Raw genomic sequence first — 20,249 nt, 5'->3', positions numbered from 1 at the left:
CCTATGCTATATTTATAATTGCTAATTTGAAAAGTGTGATGCAATGATAGAAATTCGGTGAAATGCTGTTTCTCAGCAGCATGTGGAGCACAAATCACTTCATCATGTCAAGTTCAGTCAGAGCACATGTTATTCCTTCATAGGCTAGACATGATAACATCACCTTAATAGGTCTAACCAAGAAACAGATATCTTATCAACATTAGTTCTATAATAACTGGTATCATATTATTTTGATGATTCTATATTGAATGACAATGAGTCTGACAACTTCAACAAAAGATCTGTATTAGACATTTATAAAGATTTTTTTTTACAGTTTTCTTTAATCCTAATCATGGGTGGATCCATGGTTTGAGGAAAGGGGCCTTATAGTGCAAAAGGGTCATGAATTGGCGAGTATAGAGAGGCAGAATTTTTTTTAACGATTGTATGCCATAAAATTTAAAAAAATTTCAGGTTATTAAAAATACCCTTATAAATTTCTTGCTTTTGTAATAGAAATTCATGCTTGGGCTGATATAGAAAATTGATGACCCCCTAAATTAAGCCATAATCATCGGAACATAATGTTTAAGATTTGATTAATTGACCAGTAAATTAGTGAAATTTTCAAATGAGATAACAAAATTCTGAGTTATAAAACTATATAAAATGAATAAATATTTAACTTTATGATACTGACTGATATAGGATCTGTGCGGTTAATTTACCTTACCTCTAATAAAAAGATTTACTGATTTAAAAGGCAATATTATCACTCTGGATGGTCTATCATAGTTATCTCTCTTGGTTCATATAAAAAAAAAAATTTTCATATCCTCCACTATTTTATTTAAGAATAGATTGCTTCTTTATGTAACTTTATTGGGGTGTTAAATCATTGACTGAATAGATATAAGAAGATGTGGTATGAGTGCCAATGAGACAACTCTCCATCCAAGTCAAAATTTATAAAGCACATATTCACAAAAAAAAAATATGTGCGAGTTTAATGCCTTTACAACCCTATAAAATTACAAGAAGCATTTAATTCTTACAATGTATGATTACATTTATTTATGCAACCATGAAATTACAACTCTAATCAAGCCTTTTGTTTGTTTTTCTACGCATTGTTTTAATATTGTCACAGACAGCTCTTGCAGTCATAGGTGTTGCATTCAAAAGGAAATAACATATAACTTTAGGAATGCTTCAGTCAATCAAATTTACAGAATGGTATGAAACTTCTACGTGATATCATTATGCAATTAAAAGTCCTACAACGTATTTTAGTACATGTACACCTTAATAAGAAACTAGATAGGAGAATGCGATAGACTGAGAAAAGTGACATCTGCAGAGTCCCACTAAGTATTACATCTTAGAGAAGATCAGATTTATATTTATTTGATGTAGGCTATAATTTAATGGTTAAATCTAGTTCAATTTTTTCAGCCTTCCTGATATCACATTTACAGGGATACTGAAAATGTTTTCAACTAATTATGGCAAAAAAGTAAATAGCAGCTTTATATTCAGTATCATTATTTGAATTGTTGATTGTATCCTCATTTTGAAGGCCTAATTAGATAACATTGTCTTAGATTAAGCTGTGATAGATAGACGAAAAGTTAGTCAATTAAGAAGAACAAATTTAAAGAATTTATAGCAAGATTTTACCCTCCAGTGCATGTTTTCTCATTTCCTAAATAACAATTTGACAGAAATATTTGACCCTGTAATTATAACTCATGACTGGTAATTATAATCCTTATTGTAGAAATTATTGAGCAAAAACAGAAACTGACAAGTTATTTTTTACCCAACTGCACCTGGTAAACCAAAAACGATAATAGCAAACTTCTATAAGTTCTATAAAATAACCATCAATGTCAAGTAATGCTTGGGAATTGACAGCTTTAAGATAAAGCAAATTCCTGAAAGTTTAGTTGTAGACATGAAAATTCGGTTAATAGGTCCCTGGAGGAGCTCCTATGTATTGGAGTATTTTTTACAGATGACAAAAACATTAAAATTCTGTCTGGAAGATAATCTAAAAGCCAACACATGAGGGACAAACTGTCGTATTGGTTAACCAGATTATTTTTATCACTAACATATACAATTGACATTTAAGAACTGTACCAAAATAAAAATTGAACAGACATTCTTTTTTTAATGACTGTGATCAATATTGGCAACTGCATTTGACTGAAAATGTCTGATATAGATATAAGAAGATGTGGTATGAGTGCCAATGAGACAACTCTCCATCCAAGTCAAAATTTATAAAAGTAAACCATTATAGGTCAAAGTACGGTCTTCAACACAGAGCCTTGGCTCACAACGAACAGCAAGCTATAAAGGGCCGCAAAAATTACTACACATGTATTGTAAAACCATTCAAACGGGAAGTCTAATCTACCGGTATATAAAAAACAAGAAACGAGAAACACTTATGAACCACATCAACAAACAACAACTACTGAACATCAGATTCCTGACTTACATGTAGGACAGGTGCAAACAATTGCAGCGGGTTTAAATGGTTTAATGGTACCAAACCTTCACAGTGCACTTGATAGTTTAAATTAGTTTCTAGTCACAACTAAAAAGACAAATTTTAAGAAAAAATTCCTCATATTACTGTTCTGCTTATGTCATTTTTTGGGGGTTCTCACAAGGATTTATGTGTATCAACTTTCTAGTGACATTTGGACATGTTTGAGTCTAGGGCTTATGCACTGAAAGTGATTTGCAATGTACTGATATATACATGCAAAACCACAGCACTTGGTAAGACATGCACCATTGGTGAAGCTCATATACATGTAAATAGTTAGAAATCAACAATGTTAAATATGTGACTAGTCCTTTCTGCTTTATTTCTTAAATTCCCTGACACTTGCAATAAACAACCCTAATCATCCCAATATCTGCATACTGTTACCAATGACCCATACAATTATTTGTCAGAGCAAAGGGGAGGTAATAAATTTAGGAAATCTATTATATCTGCCAGAAATACAATATGATAACCAGATGTTGGGAGAAGACTATTACATTGCTCAATAACTTGATAATAACTGCTCACCTTTTCTCTTTGATGGTTTTTATTCTACCATATTATTTTATTTTTCTTTACACATATTTTTATTACTTTATTATGATAATTGTAGTATTATCATGAAAAGGCGTTATAATTCATGAAACATGTTACCATGTGTGCATTTTACCATGTGTGGGTTTGAAGGACAACAAATTGCGTTTTATAGACAGAATGTTACTTTTTTTTTTAACCTCATCAAAATGATAAACGCTACTCTGAAGAATTTGAAATAAAAATATGAATTGAGTTGATAGAGAAATATATATTTATTATCTATTTTATGAGATAGTGAAGCCTTTGTTGTTGAATATCCAATTTTGTTTGCTATTAAGTAATTTTATATGTGTGTAATTAGCTAAAATGGTCCTTAGAGAAAAGGTTGAACTCAGAGCAAAACTCTCTATTATTGATTGAATAGAAATGGGATTAAAATCAATCATCTTCTACAAAATAATCATAGCATTGATTGTTAGTGCCATTTATTTATTTATTGACCATCAAGTGTTTCATCTATTAAAACTTTCATTTTTTTTCTATGCTGAATGAACTCATTGACCCAGAAGTCAAGCTAAATGGCTTGAGAATTCCTTATATGATGATCAAAGGTACAAAAAGGAAGTGTGGTTAATTAGAGGTAACAAGTCTCTACACTGTGGGATGATAAATTACTTGTCATGCAACATCACAATTAACTCCTATCTTCATTTCTTAACAATTGCAACCCAGCATGACAAGAATTGACTTCCCTTTTATATCACCTCAGATTGATCCCCTGCATAACTGGGGTGAAGGGCTGATTAGCCAGTCATTGTCACTCTTCAGAGACCTGACCTTGGCTTTAATTAACAGGAAGTTTTGTAATGTTGTAAATTATGTGTGATATTTTCACTTGAGGCCAGCATGGAAACAAATTTATTGGTCATTCATCAAGCTTACAGATCTGATAGTGTCCAATTTGGCCCAAGGCTAGCACTCAACACCTTTTTCAATTCATAATATGATGAAATTTTGTGTAACTATCAAGAATTCAATTTTTCCAGCTGACATCATACAATGAAAGACATTTCTCACATCTTTCATCCAACATTTTCACATTAAATGTCAATGACTTTCCAAATATCAAATAAAATATGTAACTTTTAAAATTTAAATTAAGACTGATAAATTTGGCTAGAAATATACAATCTGTAAATATCGAAAACAGAGATGAGAAGTTTTTAAATAGGAAATAAAAAAAAAAGAAAATTAAGAAAATCCTCCTAATGTAAAGTAATCTCCCTTCAGCCTCAACAAATGGAGCTTAGGTCAAGGTTCTTCCTCTCATTAAGACTTTGAAATTACTATTTCGTCCCTATTCAAAGTGCATTAACTATTTCTCTTGGATGCCAAACATCAAAATTTAAAACAAGATTTACTATTTTTACACCTCATAATGATTATATTTGAATGCAAAGTTTTAATGTATTAACAAGTACATGTATATGCCTTTTAAAAATATAAAATTATAGTCATATACTCCATAGCTGGACTTGAACCAATAAACTTCACCCTAATCGGGAGTTAGAGAAAGCAAACATTTAGCCTGTTTGTATTAGATACACCTTGAGGGCGTTGAGCCTGAATGGGTGTATCTAATTTACACCAAGATATTATTGTCAATGCACTGCAGAATGATAGTTTTCAATAATTTAGAAGGGGGTCTTTCAGCAATTTGACCAAGTCAAGCACTTCAGCAGTAATTTTCCTTCCTTTAAATTATTTCACAACTAGTTGTATGAAAATAACAGTATATTTTGTAGCTCCTAACACTATGATTTCACTTCTGTGTCTTAGGTGGATAGATGTTTCTAGAGTGATCAATTGCATTTCATTTTTTCAATTTAAAACATATCTTTTATCTAACAGTGATTGCTTGTTTTGGTTTGTTGTTTTTTTTTGGGGGGTTGTCCATTATCTTTTTTTAATTTTTTCACAAGCAGCTGTGTCATTAGCAATTAAATCAGATCTCAGCTTATCTTTTATTCTAATGCTTTTGTTTCTGTGTTATGGTTTTCTAAAAATAATTGACTTTTTGTTTAGAGTACTTTGAATAATTTTCTTCAAATTTCATGCTCAATAAATCTAAACTAACCTTATAACTGATTATATCTCCTTTAAAGGCATCACTAGGTATGACATAATTAAACATTTTCCCAACTACAGCTGATGTATCCGCTATTCCCCAATGTAAAGCTACTGGTTCCGTCTTTCCTGGTTTTTTAAAATCCAAAGAATTCACTAAATTTTCTACATCTAACTTAAAATCCTGTGCTACACATTGTGAAATGAGTAAAAATCCTAGGGATAAGAATGTTAAAGAATTCATCTTTATAGAATATGTACGCTTCCTCTTGACAAAATTCTGTGATTTAGTACAATCCAAATTAGAACTGCAGTTGTGGCATCTATCCCAATCCTTCATAACTCACTATTCAGTGTTGCTGCATAAAACGTCTCCAGAGGAATGTTCGCTTTCCAAACAAATAATTATCCACAGTCACAATACTGATAGACTGAGTCTCAGATCACCTGCAATAGAAAATGATAACTACATTATAACACAATCTATATCATCATTATGATGGCCTAGACGAAAAATAATATGATTTCCCCGTTTTTACAACCTACTTCTTCAGTCACTATATAATTAGTGAGAAGGCTGTAATGGAATAATATACATGCTAATATGTCTAATGTAAATTAATCAAATAATTTTCTGTCCAAGGAATAAAACATGCTATACCTTGGAATGGAAGTACACAATTTACATATCGTAGTAATTCATCTCTCGTTAAATAAATCAATTTTTGAATTCACATGACATGTGTAATTTCCAATCCCACAGTGCTGAGGTATTTTATTTACTTGTTGGCGAAATGTCCCAAGACAAAGGGAGTTAAATCAGATCACACTATCCAAAATACTAGTAATCTAATCTTAATCTTATAATCCCATTACTCATTGTTTGGATTACTCAACTTTCCTAAATCTCTCAATGACATTGGAGCCAGTGTAAAAGTCTATTTTTTATCAATAGGAAAAAAAGATATATCTGATAAAAGTAATTAAAAGCAATTGTAATAGATCTTCACACCCCTGGCTAATCAGTTCGGGTCAGGACACATCAATGCTAAAGGTCTTGTTTTCTAATCATCACTTTGTTGAGAATCATTTCCACAGCCACCTACACTGATGCTTATGGCAGTTCTACATTCCAGTGACCATGAGATTTCATTTGATGTCCACTCATGTCCATTAGGGTCATTTTACATTTCTGGTGAATGGAAAATGTAACTACTTTCCCATAGAAATTCCTCATTCATCATTTTTGACACTGACTTTTAGACATGCTTAAAATGTAATATCAATTCAAGACAAAGGATGAAACTGATAATATAAATTGAAATGCAGCAAGAATATAATTCTTCAATCTCCTTGTTTAAACAAAAACCCTACTATTCTATACTATAACAGTACCTGACATTTCATCACAATGGTTACAAATATGATGAGAGTGATTTACGATCTATTTTCTGTCATTAAGAGAGGTGTGATCCATTTTAGTGTAAATGTCATTGTAATTTTCATCACATGGATGACAATTTGTCGAAAACAATTTTCAATTGTATGTTTCTTGATTATTTATTATTAATCATAATGAACCTGTTACTTAACACCGATTTTCTACACATTGTATTGTCCTGGCTAAATATTTGCAAAGGTCTTTTGTTATATATACTATTACTTCATTAAATGTTAGTTTTGTCCATTTGATACAGTATTTTGAAATTGAACAACATAACTGATCAAGCTAATCCTCTTCAAATATTTGTGGTCAGGATGATTTTCTTAGTAAAACAGGGTGTCACAGAACTACTACAAAAATGGTAATGTATAATTTGTTACCATGGCAATCAATATCTTGAGAAAAATAACAAATTACATGAATTCTGCATCATCAGGAATCTGCAGACATTCAACAGAAAGAAAACGTGCAGTTGTAAAGATCTGATTAATTTTAGACAGTTTTATTATATCACTGAACTAACATTTTTATAGCTTTATTCAAAACTAAAAAAAATGTAGTAAAACAAGATCAAGATAACCTGAATTCATATCCAATGTCAAAAGAGAAAACTAATAGACAGTAAAAAATAGGATTTTATCACTTTCGTTGAATGCTATGTATCATATAGTTGCACACTGTTAAACTAAGCAGTGAGGGTGTGGTTGCAATATTTTTCTTCTTCAAGAATTCATTTTATATGAAAATTATTATTTTCTTACGTCAGTGGGGGATATATCATCTTAGAATCTACTGTAACCGAGTATGTTCAATTTTTCTAGGCCAAATTTTTGACAATATCTTTTATAAATTTGTTTTGAGCATGATAAAATTTCACTCTGATTGAATTTGTAGAATATGTTTTGCCTAATAAATAATACACCAAATAAATAGTTCACCAGAATAGTTAAATCAGTGCAAAAGTATAAATGAAAATTCTAATCTGCCAAATATTCAAGACATTATTTTTTATTGCCAGTTTAACACAGCTGCTACCCTGTAAATTCATTGGTTAAAATACTAGATGCAGATGTGCACATGTTGCCCAATTTCAATCATATTTTAACATAAAAAGACCAATTGTTCTGATTTTCCAGTCAATTTCTGAAGGAATATACAATGATTTTTAATAGCTTGAAAATAAATGTTAAATTGATTTTCAATTTTCCTATATTTTTAATTATCATTAACAGTCGATTTTTAGTGAGAATATTTTTTTATAATTATTGATTTGCATAATATCAAGGATTAGTATAGTAAACTATACAAATCCTTGATAATATGTTTAATTTTTTGTACTTTAAAATTATAAAGTCCTTGAGTCATGATAAACAACATATAAACAAAATAACAACCAATTATTTTAACAAAATAAATGGTGTATTGCTCATACATAATTTTTTCCATTATTTATTCCAATTTATGAGTTTCAAACCTCAAATCTAAATATATACCTGTCACCACCTATCCTGTTGGTTTTGTTGAAAGCAATATAAAAGTGCACGTGACCTCTGTATAAAATGGTGCACTTCCTACATTTCCTACCTTATCAAATTTTTTATTACAATATCTTCTTGTGGTTTGGTATAGGTGTATGCAGATCACTACTATGTAGGCTATACATATACAATTAATAGTTGACAACTACTCTATATTCACCAATCATTTCACTCAGGAAAGTAAAACTAGAACAGCTAATGCTAATTATGCTAATTATTACTTGACAGTGGTGTAATTATCACAGGTTGTCATGACTGATTGGTTTTCTCACCTGAGTTCACATGACTAAGTTCAAATTATTTAATTAGATTAAAATATGACATAATTCATGATGACTACATAATAACAATATTGACAATGTTAGTGTCACCACTGCCCAGACAAATTCAACATTGAACTGCTGAAATATAACCCCAAGGTAATTGAAAATTACAGAACTAAAGGTTTATCTTTTATGTTTGGTTAAATATTCTGTAAAATAATATTTATTGTTTTAAAGTATTTCAATAAACATTTTGCAATATGGATAACTTGTCAAGTTGGAATTGTGTATTTAGATCTTATACTTTCTGATGCTTGGTTCACTTTTGAGGGCAAAATGTGAAAAGGTGCTTGCCTAATAAAATAAATCTTTAAAACTACCAAGGTTTTTTTATTCAAAAAATATTGCCCCCTTTGGTGACTCAAGTTCTAACACTGAAATTCTGTACCAACATGTGCAGATATAACAACCACAATTTTAGTCTCATAGTACAAGAAATACATGTTCCATTGAATCAATTCTAAAAATAGAATCCAGATGTATGTTTTAGTATATAAATTTATCAATAACTAACATATCCCATCTAATTTGTCAAAACATTTGTTTTATATGTTATGGCAGAGACATATATACACATGTGTATATATGTCTCTGGTTATGGCTATCAGATCAGCTAGTCTGTCTATAACAGGTGGTTAACAGAGTTATCTACCCCTCATTAACAGGTGCTTGGTCAGTGCAAAAGAATGAACACATTTGGTCCCTCATCTATTGGAGGTCACCTGAGTTACAGAGTCCTTCCTCTAGCCTTTATTGGACCAATATATTCAATTTACTCAGAAAGTAATAAATAACCATTTTCTTGTTGTTACCAGACACATATTCCTTATTATTAAATATGTATTTGAAGGTAATCTGCATAGTGAAGTTTTTTTACAAGTAGAGATTTTTAAGCACCAACTCTATAATGGTGCCGTCTGCAGATAAGTTGCAAAATACTTCCCTGGTGCATTTGGGTCAACATCAACATTAGTTTAATTACAAAAGAATGTGCACATCATTCATGGGGCCCTATTTTGGTAAATAAAATTCAAAACATACAAGTTTGAAACAGAACTATAGAAAGAGTCTTTCTAATCATCAAATCACACTAATGAGGGTCTGGATGGGGTGTCCTTCATTTCTGTATTCTTTAAATATCTAGGTATTTATGTCTAATCTTATGTACTTGTATGTAATGTGATGAAAGCTCTTTATAGGGCCCTTTAATTGGAAATAAAATATTCTTATTCTTATTCTAGGTAAGTTTTCTCTATTCTTTATTTCCAATTATTTCCAATTATGGGCCCCAAAGGACATAAACATTACAACATCAATAATTTTTCATAATACAATACAAACAATGAGTATTTTTTGCTCATTTTTCTCTATTCCGTATTTTTTTACCATATTTTTCTCTATTCTGTATTTTTCACCATATTTTTCTCTATTCTTTATTTTTTTGGTTGATTTTTTCTGAACCTTTGCCCCATTTTCTATATTCTGTTAACCCCATCCAGACCCTCACTAATGGTTAAATAGCTTATACTGATTAAAATGATCATACTTCGATGTTGAAAAAGATACAAGTAGAAAATTCCTTCCTTTAGTTTTTTTTTAAAAAGTATTCAAAAGCTTCAACCCCTGTAATTTTCCCTTCAAAAAAATATTTTCTAATCTCAGCTGTCTGCATGACTGACAGATAGGGGTGAAGCAGCAGACCATACATCAACACTATATGGTCAACAATGATATCATATTTCAACACTTTACTCTCACCTCCCAAGGATTTATGATAACAGCAGAACAATAAACTATTGTCCATCATTGTTTGGGCTTTGCCTTTCATCTCTTAGTTTTATCTCCAAAATCTCATCACACATTTGAGACAAAAATAATATCCTGTAAACTTACCATTATTCACCTTTGACTTTTTGGTATCTATGAAACCATTTTACTGTTATATCATTTTTTGTGATAAATGACAGATATTCAACCTTAGTCTAACTGGCAGACATTCTCAAGCCTCACCCTTAATCTGTGAGACCTAAGTCACCTTTGCCTAAACAGCAACTTATCCTGTAGAATTGAGGTTATTATCTTATGACTGATGTGTTGTGCCTCCACGCCTTTTCTCTTGTTTTTATATTGAAACACCACCTTCATTCAAAATACAGCATTTGAATCACTTGCAAGAAACATGTTTTTTAAAAAAGCTTAAAGTTTGTGAGTCATCACAAAATTTGGCTTTAAACTGAATTATGATTGATTAAATGTTGTTTGCTAATGACCAGTGGCAAATATTCCATTCATATTCAGGAAGAGAACAAATTACCAATTAATCCAAAAGGAAGTTTCTAGATAGTGGGTTGACTGGAATGAGAGGCAAGAATATTGACTGCCACTGGAAAACGAGGGCCTGTTGGAAAGAGAGCTTGAAACAGGTCACCCACAGACCCTGCAAATTGTACTGAATTACATATGAAGTTAAATACAATTGTACAAAACACACAAAATTGAATTTGGTTATGTGACTCTTCTGGTGACCTATAAAAATAAGAAGATGTGGTATGATTGCCATGAGATAACTCTCCACCAGAGACCTAGACTTGCTACATGTTCCTTCCTAATTTTCTATTTTTTCAACTTTGCCCCTTTAACAATTTTACTGCTACAATGTATAACAAAGAGATTTCCATTATACTGACATCTGCAGAGGAAGGTCCAAGGGCAATCAGTATACTGGCAGTTTTCAGTAAACATATAAATTAGTAAGAAAGAAATAAAAGAAAGGGAATTGTAGCAAGACTAAAAAGAGAACATTTAATGACATAGAAGTTTTCGAACTATAGGTCACTGTTCGACCTATACTTTTTTTGGCTGTTTTGGACTGAAAAATTCAGTTTGGCTAAACAAAAATTTAGCTTGAAGGTTATCTGATAAAATTTATGGAATAATTTACATTTATTTGTACCATGACGGTATGAACGGACAAATTAGAGAAAAGTGCATGAATTCCAGGTAAGTAAGTTATATACATTTTGATCACTTTCTGCTTGTATTTGAAAACCTCAATCTTATACACAAGTACTACTGAAAAAGCAATACAACAGTCCAAGTTCAATACTAATCAACCATTACAAATGTACTACTGGCTAAGCTTAATATTAAACAACCATTACAAATGTACTTCTGAATAAGCTTACAAATTTACTTCTGACTATGCGATATAACAGTATGTACTGTCAAAGCTAAATATTAAACTTGTGAAGTAAAGACCTACCTGACCACAATGACGTACCCTCTATGCAACTTAAATCTTGTTCAAACTTACCTATACAGGTAACGGAGGTCTCTCTGTGATCTAGGGACGATTGTTTACCTTACTTTACATTATCTCCTCCTTACGTAACAGATCATGTTTGTTCTCTTAACTATTTGATTAGCATACCTTAAGTTTATCATTTATGCATGGCCATTGACGGGACAGAATGACGAAATCAAAAGATTGTGTAATATTCATAAATAAACAAGAAATATTGACCAGTACTTTGTTTATAAAGTCTGGAGGATATGGGAATTTTACCAGAATTATTTTCCCTGCTTTGTAATTTTTTGTCTTTTTCATTTCTGATAATTCAATGTGTGTAAATCCATTTGAGTTTTTGGAATGTAGAATCTTTCAAATACATTTTTTGAAGGAAGTTAATTCATATATAAAACATATGCAAAGAAATGTCAAGTCATTCATGTTCATGTATACAATTTCAAATTAAATACACCCATATGAATCTTCCTGTAGAAATAAATCATTTTTTTAATAGAATTTACCCTACCACATTTTATTTTGTAAATCATTCAAAATGTCATTTCAAAATGATTCATTTTATATTTAAAACCTCATTAAGGAAATTATTTTTGCAAATTTATGGAAATTTAAGATACATGCACATTTTAGTTTAGAAAAAAATTATAGACCATATAATGACAAAAATTTACATCTATGAAAATATATATCACTATCTGGACCATAGCCATATTTGAAAGTCAGTCTACCATAAAAGTGTTGAAATTTGGTTGAATTTATTGGTTAACACTTTCATATATCACAAACATACCTTACCCTTGTGGTCGACTCAGTTTACATGATCCAAGGTATATCTGAGTGCACAAAAATAAAGTTTCACTGCCAAAAACCCACACAGAAATATTTCCTGCAAATTAAAATGCTTCACACAGACACCAAACCACAATATTTTCTTCAGTCCTGGGTCTTAAATCACAAACTAACCACAAATATGTTTTTTTTCTTTCTAGAAACAATCTCTGGACAAGATATGCACTGCTCAGCTATCCTTTGTGAGACAGGTGCCCTAAAGGAACACACACCTTGGTGTCATTGACAAGACTGATGATCCTTGTGATAACCATCAGGGGAGGTAATAAAGGGAAAGTTGTTAAGCTGGGACAATGACAGCAAATTAACCATGTTATACAAGTATCAATTTTCAAACATATAATAGACAAAAGGAAGTCATTCTACCTGCCCTTTAATCTCTGGTCATTGTTCACAGGTCTTTCAATGTTTTTTCACCATCTACTAAAACTTTTGGTTGATTAAGTACTTTTTATTCAGGATCGCTTTTATCAAAAATATACTTAAGTTTTTTTAATGTGATGGATATTACTTTTTCTTTTTTTATATATATATATATGTCTGAGTATTTGGCTACTGTAAGGTCAATTTTATAGTTATGCAAAATATGAAAAAGAGTTTTGTAAGATTAGCAATTGTCATTGTCAATTAGAAAGAAAAATACCAATTATTTGCAAATATTTTAATCTTTCATGAAAAGCTCTTCAAAATCTTCCATCTATAGATTTTCTGAAAAATAATGATATTCAAACCATCTGCCTCAAATGAGAAAAGACAAGATTTATTCCACAAAAAATATTCAACAAAGAACTCCTTGAATAAATAGCTAGGAGACAAACAATTTGGAGTGCCTAACCCGCATAAACAATTTTTAAATAAAAATATATTTATTCAGATGAATAATTTCATTCAATTATTAAAAGAGTATTTTAATCCAACTAATCCTTCAAGAATGAATTAAAACCACAAATCATTTCAGTGTCATATGGTGCAGACAAAATACTATACCATTCTAAAGAGAGCTGTTGTCTACATTAACATCACGCATATTACCTATTCATAATTGTTAGTATATATACATAATATACACTTGACAGATATATATTTGGCATTGGAAATTTCATCAACTACATGTCTCATAATCCCTGAAAATTAGTTTTTTTGAAAAAACATTTGTTATAAATGTAGCAATGCACTGTACCACTAAGTTTTCCTACATTTATCCACTTATTTAATAGCATGAAACCGACTGCAATAGTTTTTTTGGCACAGTTTTCTGTTCTCAAGTTGCAAATGAAATAATTGGAGTCAGCACGAACTTTGTTGACATCTCAACACAAGAGAAAGCAGTTTTTCCTTTATATATATGTTGTCTTCTTCTTAGACATATAACTTTTCCAAACTTTAATTCAGCCAGATGCTTTAGCAAAAACAATTATTTGAAGTGGCACAAATAATTTGTTTGATTGTTGGTGTTTTAAACCCTTTTATCTCCTTTTACATTATCATAGCAACCAATTTTTTTGGGGGGTGTGGAAAGCTGAGTACTCTGAGAGAACCACTGACCTTCAACAGGAAAAAAGGCAATCCATGTCAAGCACACCTCAAAAAGGTGTAGAAATACATTCAGTTATATGCCACGTTAAATTTGTTTTGATATTTCATTAATATAAGGCCTTCCTACGTAGACTAGGAACAATTGAAGATGTGTAGTAGTAAAACCCAATATTATTACAATGGAATGTAATAATACACCTAACATAGACTTTTGACTTATGAATCCATATATTTCCTTTGAAAAATAAATGTATGTTATTAATTCCAGGATAATTCTGTTATTCTATAAATGTGTTTTGCAAATTCCTTACTCATAACAGAATCAACAGAAAAACAAACATCCAAACTACTAAAACAGATCAATACTATTACACCACTACTTGTGGACACATTAACATGATAACTGGGTGAACATGTTAGGTCAAACCTGGTAACAGAGACATATAATGTATTATATGTCTCTGCTGGTAATAAATAGGGAAAAATTTCACAGATCAAAGACTTTCAATTTTGTCATTATAAGGTCCAATTATATGTCTGGGTAAATACAATGGAGACACCCTAATACCTTGGTAATAAAAGGAGAACAGTCAATTGACCATTTAAACTATTGAGTAACTGGTGTTGATAGTGGTTATAAAATAATATTATGAGGAAATTAACCCAAGTTAATCCATGTTCAGAAGTCCACACTTCTATATTGTCTGTTACTCAGATTTATTTGACAATAAGGTAAATATGACTGCTCTGTAAACTGTAAATGTGGACTGTTTTTTTAGTTTCAAATTAAAAACGCAATTTCACATGCATGTGTATGAAAACTGTTATCTTTGAACTAGACAGTAACCTTGTAGAATTGTATATTCCACATCTCCTTCAACTCTTAGTTCATAATATCTTTACATGCCATATAGACTGTTCTGTTATAGTACACAAAACAAACTGTACTTACTGAGCGACTATAAATTGTATGTTCTAGTGTACTTTAAAAAATAAAGGTTCTAAGTCATTTTGACAATGCATATGATACATTTTAAGGTGGTCCAGTAAAAAAATCAGCCAAGGATATACTTAATAGGACTAAGCTGTAAACAATGGCTATCATAATACATCTGCACATCAAGAGCAATGCAAAAATGTATTCATAAAAACAACTTCAAATTGCAAGGGCCTCTGGGTTGTGGCTAAGTGGGTCTGCTTGCAAATGGGTCAGTGGATATGCATTTATATAATCTGTCAAGGTTAACTTACAGCTGGATATGATACTATAATGTGTCTTATTCTGCTTATATCATGTCTCCTAGAAAAAGACTAAATGACGCATTTGCAATCAAATGAAACTTTATCATCAGACACCTTAGACAAATTTGTAAATAAATGCCTACCTTTTATATTTCAGTCAGAATCAATGTTAACCTTTAAAAGTTCACAACTCTCAGATTATTTCCTGAATCATTAATATTAATACCTATTAGTTTGAGTTCAGTACCAACTAATAGGCAACCATACCTGCTAACTGAAAGGTATAAAAATGACAAACTAGTGCCCCCTAGGTTCTGGAGATAGTGTAATATTTATTGGGATTCATATCAACGGTTTATGGACCAATAACAGAGATAAACTTTCATGCAGAATTAATCTATCAATAAAATATCTTGTAATTTATTCATTCACTTTCACCTCACTGATAAATCTGCATATTTTGTATGATATCTTGAATAATTTATTATACTTTATAACCTAAATCCTTTAGCCATTTTTCCCGATGTCAAATCAGACGCATCAAAGTCAGATTTCTTCCTCTAGTGAAGTTAAAAACAAATAGTAAACTTTGAGATCTTTAGATCACTGATTTCCCTGCCCTCTTATTTGTATTTGTAATTACAGTCATGTTTGTCTACATTGGTCAGTCTGAATCAGTAATATATATATCTTAAAAATTTTGTTTGCAGCCAAGAAATGATTTGAAATATTAGACTGCAACTCTTTAATGGTCAAATCAAAATTGCCAAAAATCAAACCTGAGCTATATTTTGAAGTCAATTTCATTCCCTTTGGTTCAATAGTTCTCTCTGTATCGTCTAGAAACTAAAAGATAACTTTTTTTTCAGAAAAAAAACTGAAACTCTGGAATGCTTTCAGCATGAGACGTTGTTTCCAATGTAGATACATTTGGAAATGTACTGTTGGTTCCCTTTAATATTACAAGACATATACCACAAAGATAAGAAAGAACTATGGATTTCATGCTCTATATAAGTCAAATATATCCTGACTTTTCCCATAAAAAAATGGTTTCATACCAATGAAAGACCTAAAATACATACAAGTAAAATGTTTTTCTGTTACAAATCATGATGTATTGTTTTATGTGTACATGTTATGCTGCCCATCAAGGGCCCTTGATTGGAATAATAAATATTCTTATTCTTATTCTTTCTTATTCATACAAACTTCCCAGTTACATTGTATATTATTTTGATATTTTATTCTGACATTAGTTTCTTTTGCAAGCTATTAAATTGTTTGCTCTCAATATGTATTCCCAAAAGTCACTTTAGACTAATATCTAAGGTATTTATAATGATAAATTGTAAACATGTTAGATAATATATCAATATTTTCACTAATCCTACCTGGTAATCAGACACAATGATAAAAGAACTGTCAATTTTATACCTCCAGATAAAAATTCACACAAGTGTCCTTGCAGTGTAAAAAGAAAATGTCCTGAAGTGCCAATAACGTTAAATATGTCAACAAAAAACTAATGTCCTTTAGCTAAAATTGGAAACACATGCTGAGAATTGAGTAATGGAGAATTCCATGTAAAGGTTCTATTACCTGAATTCATAATGAATGAATCACGAAGCTGGTGTAAAAATGTCATTTGAACCATCTGTTCTAGTTTGTTATCCTACCAATGATAAGATTAGGGGAGACAATGGAGGACTGTTCAGAATCACTATTGTTTCTATGGTAATCAATACCAGGTCACATGATACAAACACTAAAATGTTGACTGTCTGCTTGCTTAAAAATTGAACAGGGACTTTTTTTTTATATAAGAAAATTTACCTTTTCACAGAAGACAGCTGTTTGTATCTCTGATTCATTCATGAATTATGACTGACAAATATTCAATACGTTTGGAAAAAAGTGAATGGTGGATATCCAGCTGACTGAACCAATAAAAGTTATATAATTTCATACTTTTATTAATAAAAACCCACACATTCGGCATGTATGTTGTCATGTAATAACATTATTTTTACCATTACTTCCACGCCATAAATTCCCATGCGATATTGATCAGGATCATATCTTTTAAAACAGCAAGCCATTTTCAAACTTTTTATCGTCACATTATGCTTTCCAGGCATAACACTGAAATTGAAACTCTATCAGACTGATTAAATTTTGTTAATTATAATCCCTGGAAAATTGATTATTAATTCAATTTTGAATATTCATTGTGCATTGGAGTGATGTAAAATAATTTCCGACGTTATATGGGACATTTGTTCCAGATATTGCTCATTCTTAATCGGTTCTACAGAGTATGGGTTTACTCATTGTTGAAGGTCGTATAGTGACCTGTAAATTTTTACATCTTTGTCCTTCGGTCTTTATGGATAGTTGTCTAATTGGCAGTCATACCACATCTTCATATACATGTTTTTTTATTCCACAAATTATATTGTTTACCCTATAGAACAAATCCCAATATCACTCGACTCTCCCTGTGTAAGATGCAAAAGCGTCTGGCTAGATCAGGCACTAACAAATTTATATGTTCCAACTCCATTTTCCATGCTTTGTGTTTAAAAAAGTAAGAAGACGCAATGGGCCAATCAAAAAAACATGTTGAAGAAAGACTGTTTACATCATGGCCAAAACAACAAACAACAGTCACCAAAACTCTTCAAAGAAAACAAAAGATTGAGAAAAAGGAACCCCAACAAAAATCCTGAGAAAATTTCATGTGCTACAAAAGGATGCAGTTTCTTGTCTGTAATATTATCTGATCAATTTTTTTAATAACCTCCAACTCATTGTTCTAAATATCATAAATTTGTAATTTCAGAACATATAAAAAAAATCTTCTGATATGTCCAAAAGTTTGTTAAATGTCTAAAGGTGATGGATACAAAGTGAAGGAAAATGTTATTTGATTAAAAATGCTTATCATTTTTTAAAATGAACATTAATTTTTATTTTTTTAAATATACCATAGTAAATTATAAAAAAAGACCATGATATGGTTAAAAAAAATTTGCATAAACAAAACATCCATCATTGTGAAAATGTTTCTTATCGTATTCATTAAAATGTTAGACCATGTAAATAGGGAAAAAAAATCTCTAATCATTAATACACCAGTAAACATTAATTTACATTAATTCTTATGACCACTGAAATCGATAAGTTTCCTACAATTAATCCTAAGATGTTCATTTCAATCAATCAATAATTTATCACCAATATAATTGTTTCAAAAGGACATATTGAGCTTCTGTCAATTTGGAAAAACCCAAGAGACAACGGTTGAAAGAAGTCAAATTTTTCATACTGTTCCACAATGATAGTCCTAAAATTGATAAGCCATCCATATATATAGCCCTACATAAGTCCAACTAGAATTCCGTGAAGTAGATAAAAAAAAATTACAGCTCTCTGCAGGTTCTGTGAAGTAAGGAATATCACATAGCATTGTGATTTATTAAAGGAAATCTCAGAATCAGACAAAATGTAACCAAAACTTGAATTTTATGGATTTTGGATTGAAACCCTTACCTTAATATATTTAAAGAGTTGACCATGCAGTATTTATAAAATTTCACTGATAAAATTCCACAATTTTCATAGAAAGGGCATAACTCTTGTATGTTTAATCAACTAAAACCCAACCTGTATCTGATGGTCAAGGACAATGTACTATACCTAGATTACGTAATACTTAAATGCCAAAAAGTTGCAATTTTTATAGTAGAAAATTAAGGTAAATACCAACTCTAAAAAAAAATCAAACATGATACTATATTTTATTAGTACATTTTGTACATCATATTCTGAAAAAATACTTCAGAAGATTTGGTCAAACAGTAAATATCACACTCAGTCCTAAAAAAATCCCAATTTTTTAATAGGACAAAAGAGCACAACATTTAACCTTCCAAAATTAAAGATTATTCATTTGTTCAAATTTGTGATATTGCATACAAATTACAACTTTTGTTCTGGCATTTTATAATTATCCAGTAGTCTAAAGTATGAACAACAGACATCACAATTGCTACATGTTCATGAATCTGTTGAGTTGGGTATTAAAAGTCAGAAATTTCTGGACATTTATGCAATTTGCCCAAATTTTTAACGATGCCTCCAACTCCAAATTGGCAAATATAGAGAATTATAGCAAATTTCACTCAACTGTAGAAAATAGCATTGAACAATGAACTCCATAAATACTGTTTGATTCTACTGCATTTTAAGATTGATAAAAAGCATTCTTCAGTTTCAAAGTTTCTGTTAGGCATTATGGACACAAAAAAGCACTTTTGAGGTAGATGGGTTCTACATGTCTGGCTTCAATTCACCCTGTACTTTTAAACTGATGTAGAACAAATCTGAAATTTATAGTTATCCATAAATACATCTCAAGTTATAACTTTCAACTTAAATTATCCCAGTTTACAGTTTACAGTTAACAATATCTTCTTTAAAGACTAAGTATGAATTTTTAATATGTTCTCACAGCAGTGTTCCGACTGTGTTCCCCCTTATACATTGTATGCTACTAAAAAATACCTATGTAATTCAATTAAAAAGCAGTACTCCTAACATTGTTACATCACAAAAGGTAATAAAATATTTCCTTTTGGAGTTTTATCAAAGTACCAATTAATTCAGTGGGAAAGCCAATCTTTGTTTGATAAGGTGAGAAAGTGAAAATTTGGAATACAAAATAAACTGAGTACAAAAGAAAACGAAGTTTTCAATACATTTGAACCATAAATAACTTCTGATTTAAACT

The 20,249-nt window shown here is 30.6% G+C and overlaps 1 protein-coding gene across 6 annotated transcripts in view; it reads right to left on the bottom strand.

Moving 5' to 3' along the window:
- The window catches only part of LOC127739261 (dystroglycan 1-like), a 70,217-nt gene that overhangs the window by 7,045 nt on the left and 42,923 nt on the right, over positions 1 to 20,249 (bottom strand). For 5 of the 6 annotated variants that reach the window (XM_052250918.1, XM_052250908.1, XM_052250897.1 and 2 more), the window contains one exon: positions 5,226 to 5,662. In XM_052250918.1, the coding sequence (XP_052106878.1) occupies positions 5,226 to 5,555 (330 nt within the window). In that variant the 5' untranslated portion in view covers positions 5,556 to 5,662. Of the gene's footprint in view, positions 1 to 5,225; positions 5,663 to 16,848; positions 17,154 to 20,249 lie in introns of those variants that run through there. The other variant, XM_052250937.1, reaches the window with a different exon arrangement.

This window comes from Mytilus californianus, unplaced genomic scaffold, assembly GCF_021869535.1.
Source record: "Mytilus californianus isolate M0D057914Y unplaced genomic scaffold, xbMytCali1.0.p SCAF_1, whole genome shotgun sequence".
NCBI lineage: Eukaryota > Metazoa > Mollusca > Bivalvia > Mytilida > Mytilidae > Mytilus > Mytilus californianus.
Note: the sequence above shows the minus strand (reverse complement) of the source record. Positions and strands in the feature narration are given on the sequence as shown.